Source organism: Enhydra lutris, unplaced genomic scaffold (assembly GCF_002288905.1).
Source record: "Enhydra lutris kenyoni isolate GAN:26980312 unplaced genomic scaffold, ASM228890v2 scaffoldscaffold23, whole genome shotgun sequence".
Lineage (NCBI taxonomy): Eukaryota > Metazoa > Chordata > Mammalia > Carnivora > Mustelidae > Enhydra > Enhydra lutris.
Window position 1 is genome coordinate 18,129,697 of NW_019154107.1, and position 13,778 is coordinate 18,143,474.

At 36.7% G+C, this 13,778-nt stretch overlaps 1 protein-coding gene across 1 annotated transcript in view; it reads left to right on the forward strand.

Annotated features, from left to right (window-relative positions):
• The window catches only part of LOC111150500 (cilia and flagella associated protein 47), a 526,123-nt gene that overhangs the window by 460,485 nt on the left and 51,860 nt on the right, over positions 1–13,778 (forward strand). The window contains exons 58-60 of the mRNA XM_022507981.1: positions 1,886–2,045; positions 3,428–3,522; positions 7,497–7,649. Coding sequence (XP_022363689.1) covers positions 1,886–2,045; positions 3,428–3,522; positions 7,497–7,649 — 408 coding nt within the window. The remainder of the gene's footprint in view (positions 1–1,885; positions 2,046–3,427; positions 3,523–7,496; positions 7,650–13,778) is intronic.

A 13,778-nucleotide genomic window follows, 5' to 3' on the forward strand; every position in this document is an offset into this window, starting at 1 on the left:
ATCTAATGTGTAGGTTTTACTTTTAGTCATGCTAAAAGCTATTTTTAGTGATAACATAGAATTTTATAAGGGTAAATGATCCTTTCTAAACTTGATTTCCTTGGGGATACGTGGATGGTTTATTCCACCAGCTCTTTCTCTTTTTATTCCTATTCCAACTCTTTATCCTATCCTCTTGCTACTTTTATCCATTTGAATGCAATGATTCATTAAAGCTCTAGAGTTCATGAAGACAAAGTTGAAGATGGCAGACACTGTTTAGATATCTTAAGCAAAACTGTCTTCTTTGACCAGTTTTTGCACCAAATTGTCTCACTTTCTCCAACTCTAAAATGAGAAACATAGTAGCGTGTAATTTGCAGTGATTTTCCGAGATTGAAGTGGGGTATTGTGTGAAAAATACTTAGCACAGTGCCTGGCATGGAACAAATACTCAATACGTATTAAGTAGTATTCATATTAATTATTAACTATGATTAACTACGCTATGAGACAGAACATTTTCATTTCCTGAAGGAGTAAAATTTAAAATTTAAAAATTTATAAGAATTTTGAGTTGGGATATTTTGGACAGGGGCCGTTTTCTAATTTTTTCTTAATGTTCTTAATGGTTTAGTACAGTGTTCTTAGCTGAGAAAAAATAGCTTTGAAAATCATTGATTTTTATAACAAAGAATTTAAATAACCAGAATATAGTCAATAATCTCTTCTTTTCTTATAAAGAAATAGTGTTACTCTTCAAAATAAAGGAAGACATCCTTCCCTCAGAAATCCTCACTGCTTTAAATAGCCAGAAGCTCACCATGCTTCCAGCCTCTCAATACTTGTCCAATAGGAAGGACACATTGTTTTTCAAAGTGTGGCCGCATGACCATGTGCTTCCAGAACGAATAAGGAGCTACTTAAACATGCAGCTTTTGGGCCCCAACCCAGACTGAATAAGTCAGAATCTATAGGTGGAGCTTAGCAGGCTTCTGTCTAACAAGTTTTGCAGGTGATTCTTATGTAACGGTTGAAAATTTTCAATTTTATTAGAACACAAGAAGATGCTGTCAGTTTTTCTGTCTTCTGGGGTTTACAACCTGGAGTGGATCCCCCTTTCTTTCACAAATAATCTTTGGCTTCCCTACTGGATCAGTTGAAAAAATGAACACTTTACTGGTAACAATTTTTGTAGTCCAAGCTGAAAACTGGAGCTGTTACTGTCTAGAAAAAAAAAATACAAAGTATTGAAAGGGTCAAAAATTGCTGTACTTTGGCTTTTGCAAAATGTAGCTGAAGACTTGGCGGGCACCTAGGTGGCTCAGTTGTTTAAGCCTCTGCCTTCCAGCGTAACCTGGGGCTCCCTGCTCAACCTGGAGTCTGCTTTTCCTTCTCCCTTTGCCCCTCCCCCATCTCATGCTCCCTTGTGTGCTTTCTCTCTCTCTCAAATAAATAAATAAATAAAATCTTCTAAAAAACGTAGTAAGACTTGGAAAGACTCATGGGTTTTATGGTTCTTTTATCACTCTGGGAAACCCAAGCCATCACTTCTCAACATTTCCTCATCCCTTCCCGCCTCATCAGGAGAAGCTTCTTGCCTCAGGATAAAATGTGTTTCTAATAGGGTTGTTGGCATTTAAGGAAAATTAGTGAAGCCAGTGAAGTGCACTTATAATTTAGCGTGAAGCATTTTCTTGCTCAGAAGTGATTTTGAAAAACTGATAATAAAGGAATTAGGAGATTATATTCAGCTGTTAAAATTATATTTGTATAAGACTAATGAATCATAGACCTGTACCCCTGAAACATAATATATGTTAATTTAAAAAAAGAAAGAAAAAGAAAAAAATTATATTCTGAAAATGTTTACCACATTAAAAATTTTTTGGTGTGTTTTTTACAGGAATCGCATTGCCTCCTAAAGGAACTATAGATATCCCAGTGTTATTTATGCCCCACATTATGAAATTACACAGAACAATGGTCATTGTTCAAATGATGAGGGCGAACAGAAAAAGTTGGCCTATTGACAATTTTGATGAATTGAGCACAGAGATGAAAAGGTAACTTTTAAACAAGGACATTGAATGAAAATGATTTTGACTGGCGCTGACGTGATCCCTTTCTTTTCTATGTTATGCAGTGTAAAGTTCATGATTTTATATTCTCTGAAGTGTTGAAATTTATATGTTCAGAAGAGGAAAATATATTCGTTATATGGGTATAGTATATATCATTTGATGTTCAGAGGGATTTGAAGTTCAGAGTGATGAACAAGTCAACCTTAAGTATCAGGTCAATGAATCAGAATCAGAGACAGGCAAAGGGACTCCTTCTGACTGGGAAAATAGTTCCTGCTGAGACAACAAATAATAAATCTCTAGAGAACAACCTGAAGCAGCTTATCTTGGCAGAGTATAGGACTGGTGATGCTGGCTTTCACCAAATGATGGCCCTGTGCCAGGTGGGGATGACACCCTGAGGAAACGCCGCCATGACTACTGCCATTAACTATGTCCCTACCAGGATGTGCTTCACTGAAATTTAAGCAAACTCCGATGATACAAAATGTATTTGTTTTCTCTGCTTTTATTGTTTCATTAAATAATGATATAGAAGTCTTAATTTAAAAGGAATTCTTACTTTGTCCTTTGTGTGGATATTTCTTCTCCACATTTAAAACAATTCTGTGAGCCCCCTGGTGTCCGTTCTGCCATGATGTTCACCATTCAGACAGTCAAGACTGCCTATGTATTTGTGGGTCCCAGTGTAAAATGAAAATGAGGGAGCCCTTGTTCAAAAATGGTTGAGAGTTTCAAGACAGTTACAGTGGTGTATTAAACAAGCATGGAACAGTTCTCTATGTGGGGTCCTTGTGCTGTTTGTTGCACAAATAGTGTGCTCATGAAGCTAGTCCTGCCTACTGTGTCTTAGGTTTCATTTTTAACAAGGAAAGCCCATTTTCAACATGTACCATTGCTGTTGTCTTGACGGTATATGATAGAATATTTTAACAAATGCCCTCTTTCTTTTACTGATATCCCCCAAAAGTAAATTCTTTGTCACTGTACTTAATAGCATTTTTTGTCTTTTGCATTTTGCCTGTCCAATTTAGAATATAACCCATATGAACGGCATTACCTCTGATAAATCACATTTTAGTCTCATCAATAAATGCCAATACGAACTTTTGAAAGCAGGGGAAAAGTTCTTTATTTTTCACTTACATCTCAGGATCATTGTGTTACATTTTGTTTGTGATAATTTCCCAGGGTTTGCTTTGAAATGTTCCTAACGGTTACAGAAGATGTTTTGTATTTCATAGTTTCTCTCTACGAAAGTTTAAATTTATGAGCTCTGCTAAAATACCATTAAGTTAATAATGAATATTCTCTTTCATGCTAATATTGAAAGTGTTCCTGTTCCTAATTTAATTTCTCATCAGAACCATGGGAATAGAAAGTGGAGAAATCCAAGAAATACACTGGAAATACCCTATCCTTGGGCTTCCACAGGCAGTAAGTCCTAAATTCCCTCAAGGTACGTACATTTTGGAGTCAGAGAACACGAAGATTTTAAGTGATCTTAGAGGCTCCTTTAATCCCATCTTTTCTTGTACAAGGAAGAGAACTAAGGTCCAGAGGAAGTAAGTCATGAAGTGACAGAGGAGGTGGGAGCGCCAGGACTGAATCTGGTCTCCTAATCATAAGTCCAGTGATCTTTCCACCAAACCACACCATTTCCTGTTGTTCTTCCCATTGGTGAAAACCTCAAAATCAGCTAAGATAGAAATATCAGGGATGCCTGGGTGGCTCAGTGGGTTAAAGCCTCTGCCTTCGGCTCAGGTCATGATCTCGGGGTCTAGGGATCGAGCCCCGTGTCGAGCTCTCTGCTCAACACGGAGCCTGCTTCCTCCCCTCTCTCTGCCTGCCTCTCTGCCTACTTGTGATCACTGTCTGTCAAATAAATAAATAAAATCTTTAAAAAAAAAAAAAAGAAATATCATTAACGTCAGACCCCTTCATCCCGCATTCTGTGAGGCCCTTGGAGAACTGCTCTAGGTCTGTAAGATTCCCAGGTACTTTGGTTCTTAGATCACACTTATTTGCCAGATTCCAGCTTCTGTGTAACTCTAAATCTCATCCAAGAACTATCCTATGGGGACACTGTTGTCCCAGACACTAAACTTGTATGAGGTCCTTCAGAAACCAGTCAGAATGTACTAAAGTTTTCACAGAGGTTCACGTCACTACCACGCACAAAATGTAAAATCCCTACTCTTAAAATGCCTTTCTTTTTCTCAGCGACCCCTCTTTTTCTTTCCCCGACTCCATACTTCTCTCAAGTTTCTATGTGTTCTCTTTCCTCAGTACTCTTCTCACTTCTTCTGCATTCCTTGATTTTCCCATTTTCTTCCCAGAGTAAGCCTGAGAAATACAATTCCTCTTGGCTATCCATAAAGCTACCTCTTACCAGGCCTTACGCATAGCTCTTCATAACTGAGGAACGCTGAATTGCTCAGCCCCACAAAGAGGTATCACTTTGGAGCCCCTCTCCTAAGCAATACAGATGACCTGAAAGAAGTCTTGAAATTTCGAATTTTTTCTTCTCCTTCCAGTACCAGTCTTTGGTAGTGAAGCAGAGTTAGTCCTGTACTGGCATATATTGTGTCACCACACCTCAAAAGGAGAGAAAATAGTAAGTTTGACTCATGGATAACAGCATTTCCCCAGATACACTGAAGGCCAAGGTTACATATTGCTTTATGTCGTTTGATTTGAAAATCCACATATCTAGCTGTACCTTTGACAGTAAATGTCATTTGTCTTACTTGAAGTATTTTTGCTCTTAAGTTAAAAAAATATCAACACATAAATGTTTCAAATATACTAAATTATCTTCTGAATGCCTCACAAACAAGCCAAAATGATTCTTTTATTTCCTTCTGGAAGATAATTGTTTGTATACTTTCCATAGAGCTGAACGGTTCAAAATTTATAATACAGTCATCTGATCAAAGTGATATAATAAACCCTAGACGTTACTCTGTTGAAATACTAACAGCAACATTGCTCATGCAGACACAGTTTTGTTTTTCCCAGATTAAAGATTTAAAGCAGATTTTTTTTTTCAGTCCGAAACAAAGCCCATGAAAACATAAAACGTAAATTTCTTGCAGCATTTTCCTCAAAGAAAGTTAAACATGCTGCAGAAACAAAAAGCCATTTTCTATCAAATCACTTCTCTTGGTAATTATTCAATTTTTAAATTAAGTGTGAGTTCTGTAAATAGCCTGTGTTGCTTTAGCACAACCCAGTAATAACATCAGTGTTCTGAAACAGATTGTGTACTAGGTATTAAATCATTTTAGCAGAAGTCTAAAGCCTATCCTAGTAATTATTTTTGCCTACAAATGCCCTTGAGAAAAAAAATGAGTGCAATTATATAAATACATATTGCTTTCTTTCTGTACAGTCCATCCTTCATTCTTATGAACACATCAGAGAGAACCTATTGCTTTCCCTGCTCGACTGCATCACCTTTGATGCTTACTGTTTCTCTTCTGTTTTTCTGTGTCTGTCACTCAGGTTATTCTTAAACCCAGGGTTCTTGTTGTTCTGTGTGTGTTCCTATCTGCTCCTATCCGTTGGGGCAGATAATTGGAAAAGGACTCTACTACTCTCACAGTATGAAGACAATGGAATGTGAATCCATTGTAATTGAGTAATCCATGCATTGCCAGGGCACTAATTTCCAAAGGACTTAGAGGACAAGACTAGTGACATGATACTAATTGTAACTTTGATCACACTAATTTCCAATTTAATGCTTTAAGACTGAAGCTAATTAAAACCAGAGAGGCCTGTACATTTTCCTCAATCATTTCAACCCTCTTAATTTACATCTTGTATTTCACTACTTATTCAGAGTTCAAAATGTTCAATATCAACCTGTAAGTTTTAGAATTAAAAATAAATTTATGTTAGATATTTATAAGTGTGGTGCATAATTAGAAAAAACATAAATCTGAGGACATTATCTAGTTGTGCAGTTTAGATGAATATATTATTATTGATGTCACCACAGTATAGTATAATACATTTTAACAGCTTTTTTATATTGATTCCGTTTTATCCCCCATTAACTTTATATTTTATGTGCATTTGAATTGATAAAAATATAACATCTAACATATATATGTGTATATATATATATATATATATATATATACATGCTTTTTTAAAGATTTATTTATTTTTTTGGAGGGGAGGAGGGGCAGAGGAAGAAGGAAAGAGAGAGTCTCAAGCAGACTCCCTGCTGAGCATGAAGCCTGACATGGGGCTCCATCTCATGACCGTGAGATCATGGCCTGAGCCAAAAATCAAAAGTCAGATGCTTAACTGACTGAGCCATCCAGGTGCCCCAAGAATCTAATGTATTTTTGAGAAAAATTATATTTATTCATGTGGGCTCTAGTGTACTTGGCTCATGATATTATAAAGCTAGTGCCAGAGGAATTCATTGATAACTCGTTTGTGTAATTAGTAGTTGTATATAGAAATGATATTTTGGTTTCTCACAAGATCACTGACAACTTCTTCTGTACTTAATATAAGAAAACATTGAAATTTAATATATATGTAAAAATATGTAAAGATTCAGGGGCGCCTGGGTGGCTCAGTCAATTGAGCATCCAATTTTTGGTTTCAGCTCAGGACATGATCCTAAGATCAAGCCCTGCAGTGGGCTCCAGCCTTGCATGGGGCTCCCCGCTCAGCAGGGAATATTCTTGAAGAGTCTCTCCCTCTGACCCTCCCCCCACTCATGCTTTCTCTCTCTCTCTCAAATAAATAAATAACTCTTTAAAAATATATATAAAGTTTTAATGCTGTATATTAAATTAATATTATAATCACATTTTAACATTAACATTAATTTTAAATAATTCATTACAATTTTACCTTTAACTGTTAGTGTACTTTGTAAATTTAAAAGCAATTTACAAAATAAAATCAAAATATTCTACTGAGATAATTTAAATATGAATTTTTAAAGTGCATGTGAATAAAGAATAGGAAATATTTTTGAAGTGTTACTACAAAATAAATGTTACAGAACTTATTTTTTAAAATTATTTGAAAGTATTTGCTGTAGTATTACTGTGTAATCAGAGTTTGGTATTTGCCACAATGAATATAAAACAGATAGCTGAAAAACTCATGTGTTCCTGACCACCAGTTGAATTATTGATATGACTGACTAGGTGAGTTCCTAAATCAAATTTTACATCCTAATATAATCTTCTGTAATCTAGTATATATCTTCTGGGTTAATCTCTGTCATGCTATTTTTGCATATTATTCAATATTATTTGTTTCCAAATGTCAATGTATATAGATACTGCATGAGTGTGTGTGTTATGCAGACACAGTAAGTCAAAGTATGCGCAAGGTTATTTTTCATGACATAATTCATTTTCTTCCATCTCAACTGGAAATATTTCTCTCCTGCAGTTGTCATAAAATGTCAGTCCAGGAAGCGGGTAGAACAGGAGGTGGAAGTCACGCTGACTGGTCATTTTTTTGGAGAAAATCCTATCTTAGATGCGACAGATTTTGTAGTGATTCCAAAAAAATACTCATGTGATTCTTACGAAGATATTGATGGTAAGAGAACCACAGTCATGGATATAAAAAATGATAATAAATAAAAACTCAATTCCCTTAAATTGCAAGTTGCTGATTCTTCAGTTACACGAAAGTCCACACTCAATGTGTTTCAGCCACAAATGAGCTCAGCAAGTGTTCAGTGATGTTTCTTCTCTTCACATAGTGATTATTTCCAAAAGGAAGACAATTGTAGTTGTTAATGGATTTGTGAGAATAGGTTATGATTCTGTCATCAGTGAGGAGAGAAAAAGCTGTAGTAACTCATTTCCACATTCCCTTCACTTTTAATCTCTTCCTTTATTCTCTCTTTCTGATTTAAGGAATATGATTGAAACCATGTCTTGCAGCTTTAAATTCAGAAACACAACTTTGAATAAAATGTTCCTTATTTAAAGAAATTGAAAAAGTGACATAAATTAGAAGCAGTCCCCAAATAAATTTTGTATAATAATCCCTCTGGCATTTAAAGTCTTAAAACTTGTCAACAAGTTAATATGAAGACCTGGCAAAATCAAATCACAGTGATGCAAGGTTTAGTTTTCAACCGTCTTCCAGATGAACTGAGGTAGAATGGTCCTATTTCACATTGAAAGGGAAATTTCCTATGGCAGTATTTTATTAAAATCAAGGGGTAGAATCAATGTTTATGTGTTATTTAAAAAACAAATTGACCACAAAATTAAGTATGAAATTCCTGCAGAAACAAAGTTTCTTCCCTAGTTTTCTCATTCATATCTATAGTTTTTTACCTTGATCTTAGTATTATTATCTTTGTGTCCGATTTAATTATTTCAGTGATAAAAGAATATAAATGAGATATAACTGAAGAAAGAGACTGAATATATGAGTATAGAAAGAGTATACAAGAGTAAAATAGTTAATTTTTTTTAATAATATTGGCTGTTTTTATTAAATAAGAAATGCTCATTTTAAACAATTCCAGAAATTTCTGAAGTGATACAGATAGCCACCCTCAACTCAAGTCAGTCTTATTTGGATGGTTGTTACAACTTAATAAATTTGATATATACAGTCTTGTGCTTCCAGCCACACCTGAGGGGTGGAAACATGCTAGAAATTTAACCAGCTATTTTAATCCAGACCAAATAACAATGATAAGCAAGACAGGCTTATTTCTCATTCTTTCTTTTCTTTGTTTCTTTCTTTTTTCTTTTTAAGATTTTATTTGAGAGAGAGAAAGTGAGTGAGAGCACGAACAGGGGGAGCAGGGGGAGCAGAGGGAGCAGGGGGAGCAGGGGGAGCAGGGGGAGCAGAGGGAGCAGACCCCCGCTAAGCTGGGAGCCCAACAAAGCACTCAATTGTAGGACCCTGGGATCATGACCTGAGCCAAAGGCTGACACTTAACTGACTGAGCCACCCAGGTGCCCTTCGTTTCTCTTTTACGTAAAAGCCTGGATTTGTAGGTCCAAGGAATGTGGTGCCCGTGTTCCTTAGACCATCCAGGGACGCAGGTTCCTTTTCTCTTGTTGCTCCACCATCCCCTGTGCTGTCTTCATCTGCCTGTCAGTTGAGGACTCACATCTGCAGTGGAGAGCAGGCGGGTTCCCTTTAAAGCCATGACCTGAAGATGCACCCATCATTTCTACTTGCATCTCGTTGGTCAGAACTCAGTCACATGGACACTTCTAACTGCAGTTGAAGCTGGGAAATGTAATCTCTTTATCCAGGCCCAGATTAAATTTGGGGACTTTCTATTACTAAAAAAGAAGAAAGGAAAAAAATAAATATGGGAAAGACAGTGAGCAGTCTCTGCTGTGTTTTATTTACTGTGGACTGATAAAATCTATCCATGGTCAATCCATCTAAGAGTACTTACTAAAAACTTATTATACATTAAATATTTTTCTGGGCCTGGAAACTAATATCCCCCATATCTCTCCTACCATGAAACTCATGTCCCCACTCTGGGATAGAGTTTCAGTCACTTTCTGGGCAGCATGTCAAATCTCCCACTCTTTATCTTCATTTGTTGAAGCTGTAATATGTAAAGCTGGGGAGTATTTTGTTTGTTTATTTGCCTTTCTCTGCATGCCTCCTTTTCTCTCTCTGCATGCTTGCTTTTCTCTCTTCTCCAGCCCACTTTCTCTGCCTACTCATCAACTTAGACACATGGCTCAGTCATGACTTTTCTGGACGCCCCTCTGTGTCTTTCAAAATAGATCATTCAAACTAGGGTTTTGTTTCTGCAAACAAGCATTCTGAAAGTAAATACAAAAGAGGATCTGGAAATAGTAAATATTTCTTAAATGAATTATAAGAATGTCAGAACAAGCTCCCCCATACATTCTCCTTACATGATTTGGAAGGTAATATTTTAAAAACTGGAGATGGAATTATGAAATGAATACCTATGTTACATGTATCCAATATACTTCGTAAAATCTTTGGAATTACCAAAAACGTGGTTCCCACTAATTTTTGTTCTTTTTATTGACTAGCTCTATATTGAGGATATGAATTGTGTGAGTTAAGGAAATATTATTAAGTTGCACAGTGAGATATTTCATTTTTAATTATGTTAACTTATTCTTTCTTTTTTCTCTTTGATTGAATTTTGGTTTTGTAACTTAATCTTAGACTGCTTAAATTGATAAAAAAATGAAATAAACTTATGTGAGGAGAGGGGAATTCTATTGCCCCTCTGTTCGATTATTCTTTATTTTAAAGAATATCTGTTCATAATGAAATCAGACTGATGGAAACCATCTCCATTTGTCTCCAAAATGTTATTATGAGTTTAATACAGATTTTACTTTAGTGAATCATGTAGTAGCGTTAGAGAAATGTAGGAATTATAATTTTTAAGTAAATGAAACCCTGCCAACTTTCTTTGCTTCAACCAATAGACAATACTAAAGGGAATTCTGATTGTCTATGCAGATCACAGATAAAAATATCAGTGTAGATTAACCCCAGAGTTCAAATGTGTAATACAGCTGTCAATTTCCAGTGATAAATAAATGTAAGCACTTTTTATTGAAATGGAACGTATTTTCATAAGCAGCCAACTTATAGTAAATGTTCCCCAGTAAATGTCCAGTACCTTTCTGAAGTGAAATAACTGTTTTGTGTGTCATCCTGCTGTGCTTAAGTGAGTTGTAATAACTGAGTGTTCAAACCTTGATTTCTATTTGAAATCTATCCTGTTGAAGGCAAAATGATGTTTCTGTGACATTGTAAAGGAAGGTTTAAAAAAAAAAGCTCATATATAGGAACCATTTTAATATGTTCTTGCTACATTAATTTTCTTGTACCTTTGTTAGGTTGCAAGCTAAAGAAAGTATAATCGTGATAATAGAAATTGATTGAATGTATTACTGGAAAAAAGTCCACTTCCTTCTAGATAAGCAGGGTCTAAAAGGAATCTGCCAATATCATTTTGGGAGGTTTGAAAGAGATGTTAGGAAAATAGCTCTTGAAAATACACCTTTTGATATGGCTTGTAATTCACTGCTTCATTACTTTTTATGATGAAAAATAACAATAATATTGAAAATAACAATTTGGCAGGTTTGCAGGCTTCTGACTTCCAGTGACTCCCTCTAAAATAGCTTTTCTGTGCTCAATGCTATCAAACTCAACAAGTTTATCTACTTTTTGGCTAAAGACGTTTTAATTTGTGAATGTTTCTGTTCTGAAGCATGTCCTATATAGAAGTAGATTTGTTCAGTCCCCTCCCAAACTCAATGTATTTCTCTTTCTTTATGGTACCTGAATATTTGAAAAATCCATTAACCTCTCCTTTGTCTGGGCTCCTTAAAGGCACCTAATAACTTGATTCCTTTCCCTACCCATATTCCCTTCTCACCTATTTCTTTAGGGACACGTCTGACCACAAAGTCTGAATACTAGTTTAGTTTTCAGCATATGCAAAGGCAAACCAGCTCTCTTTCCCTATGTGTGTAATTTAATTATAGTTTACCCAACATGTTAAATAGTGTTCAAAGGGTCGTGTTGTTCCTGCCAGTTTTGCCTTCCTATGGTCCTTTAAATCCATTTTGGTGAAAATTAAAGTCTCTTAAATCCATTATGGTAAAAATTAAAAAACACTCTGGCTTGGACTGTGATGGGGTTTTAGGTGCGATCACTAATTAAACCCTTGTATTCCCTCATCTAGGTTTATGACCAAATGAGAAGCAGATTAGAAGTAAGGCAGATGGGAATCAAAAGGTTACCTCTAGGGGTGCCTGGGTGGCTCAGTGGGTTAAGCCGCTGCCTTCGGCTCAGGTCATGGTCTCAGGGTCCTGGGATCGAGTCCCGCATCGGGCTCTCTGCTCGGCAGGGAGCCTGCTTCCCTCTCTCTCTCTCTCTCTCTCTCTCTCTCTCTCTGCCTGCCTCTCTGTCTACTTGTGATCTCTCTCTGTCAAATAAATAAATAAAATCTTTAAAAAAAAAAAGGTTACCTCTATTAATTATAAAGGCGAACTGAAAAGTGATTTGGTAGTATGGACTCATTTGGGCTTATTAGTACCTTCCACCAAAATGAAGTGTGTTCACCCCAGACTAGCCAGTTTTAGACTCTTGGCAGGAACAAAGAATGTACACATGAAGGAAGAGGAGAAAGTGCGCATTCTGGATTCAAGACATTAGGAAAGAAAAAGGTCTGCTCATCTGCTCACATTCCATTCCTTCACCCATGTTCACAGATCAGGTGTGTTGCTTCCCCTTCCCCCTATGGCAAGTCATAATTGAGGAGGCAGATTGATGCTGAGATTTTTTTTCCCTCCTATCCTTTTCCTTTCTTGAGTATGCCCCTCTGTGTAAACATGCTAAGTAGGAGATCATAATCCCAACACTCCCTTCCCGTCAGTCTCCCTTTATCTTCATCGTCTTTCCCCGAGAGTCCAAAAACCCTTACCAAGCCTCATTAGATGACACACCATTGAGTTAACCAGGATTGATCACCTTCCGATTCTTTTCACTCAACAACGATCTTGCGAGCATCTTTGCTGCCAGATACTTTGCTTAGCCCCAGAGATAGCAAAATGACTAAGACACACAGACCGTCGTCAAGGAATTCAAAGAACATCTGTCCAGTGTGTCAGATTCATGCACCAGCAGTATGTAAATCAATTGGTATTGCAACACTGGAATAATATTATATGAGGGTATTTAGACCGTATTTTGCAATGTCCCTTCTATAAGATTACACATTATTCTGTGTGGACGTAATCTCCCCCATAATGGTATTTATTTCTTCCTACGTAGCTTTTGGTTTATGCATTCTTTGTGCCTCCCTGGGGATTAGTGTAGTGACTATCTCTATGAGACTTTTTCTATGGGAGTGGTTTTATTGTTTAACTGCATATCAGATTCATGCCCCTTCCTTTTATTTTCCAGATGTTCTAGAACTTGAGGCCATTGTTCATTGATTAATCTGTTATCTTTTCTGTGTGTCTGATTTGCTAATTTACTTGTCACATTGGTCTCTTTTCCGTCATCTTGCTGTATGTTGTTTGCATGTCATATGTAAATTCTCCTGCCCTATTTGGTCTGTAATCACAAACAGCTCCTGAAAAACCTGTCATTGGTCCTTCCATGATCCTACCTTGGCCTCCAGATTTGACCCTTTCCTCTGCTTTTGTTCACTTTATTTCTTTGCTCAACTCACCCTGCTAAGGCTTCTATCTTAACAGTTCTAATGAGACCACCCTGGACAAGACCGCCCTTAACCAGTATGCCTAATCCTGTGGTCAGATTTGTATCCTGAGGGAGCCCTCAGCCTGTCAGTAGTATTAACCTTTTGACCTAGTTGATGGACTTCCTGCTCTTATTTTTCATGACTAGTCTTATTATTTATGATCTCATTGGTTGTCTCTCCTCCATTTCTCCTGTTGACTCCTCTTCTTCTGACCCGGATCGAAATGTTTTCATGACCAAGGACTCTGCCCTGAGGGCCACCACACCATTGTGCTGGTTGTGTCCTGCATGTTTCCGGAGGCTGCTGCGAATGGTATCTTCTCAGCAATTGTGCCACGTGACCAGCCTCATATCCTAGGTTGTGCAGTATAAACCCAGAAAGCTAGGGTTCTTCCACTTGATCTTTTTAGGGCCTTGAGAAAATTACTTTACCTCTCTATATACTTAGTTTCTTCAACTGTAGTA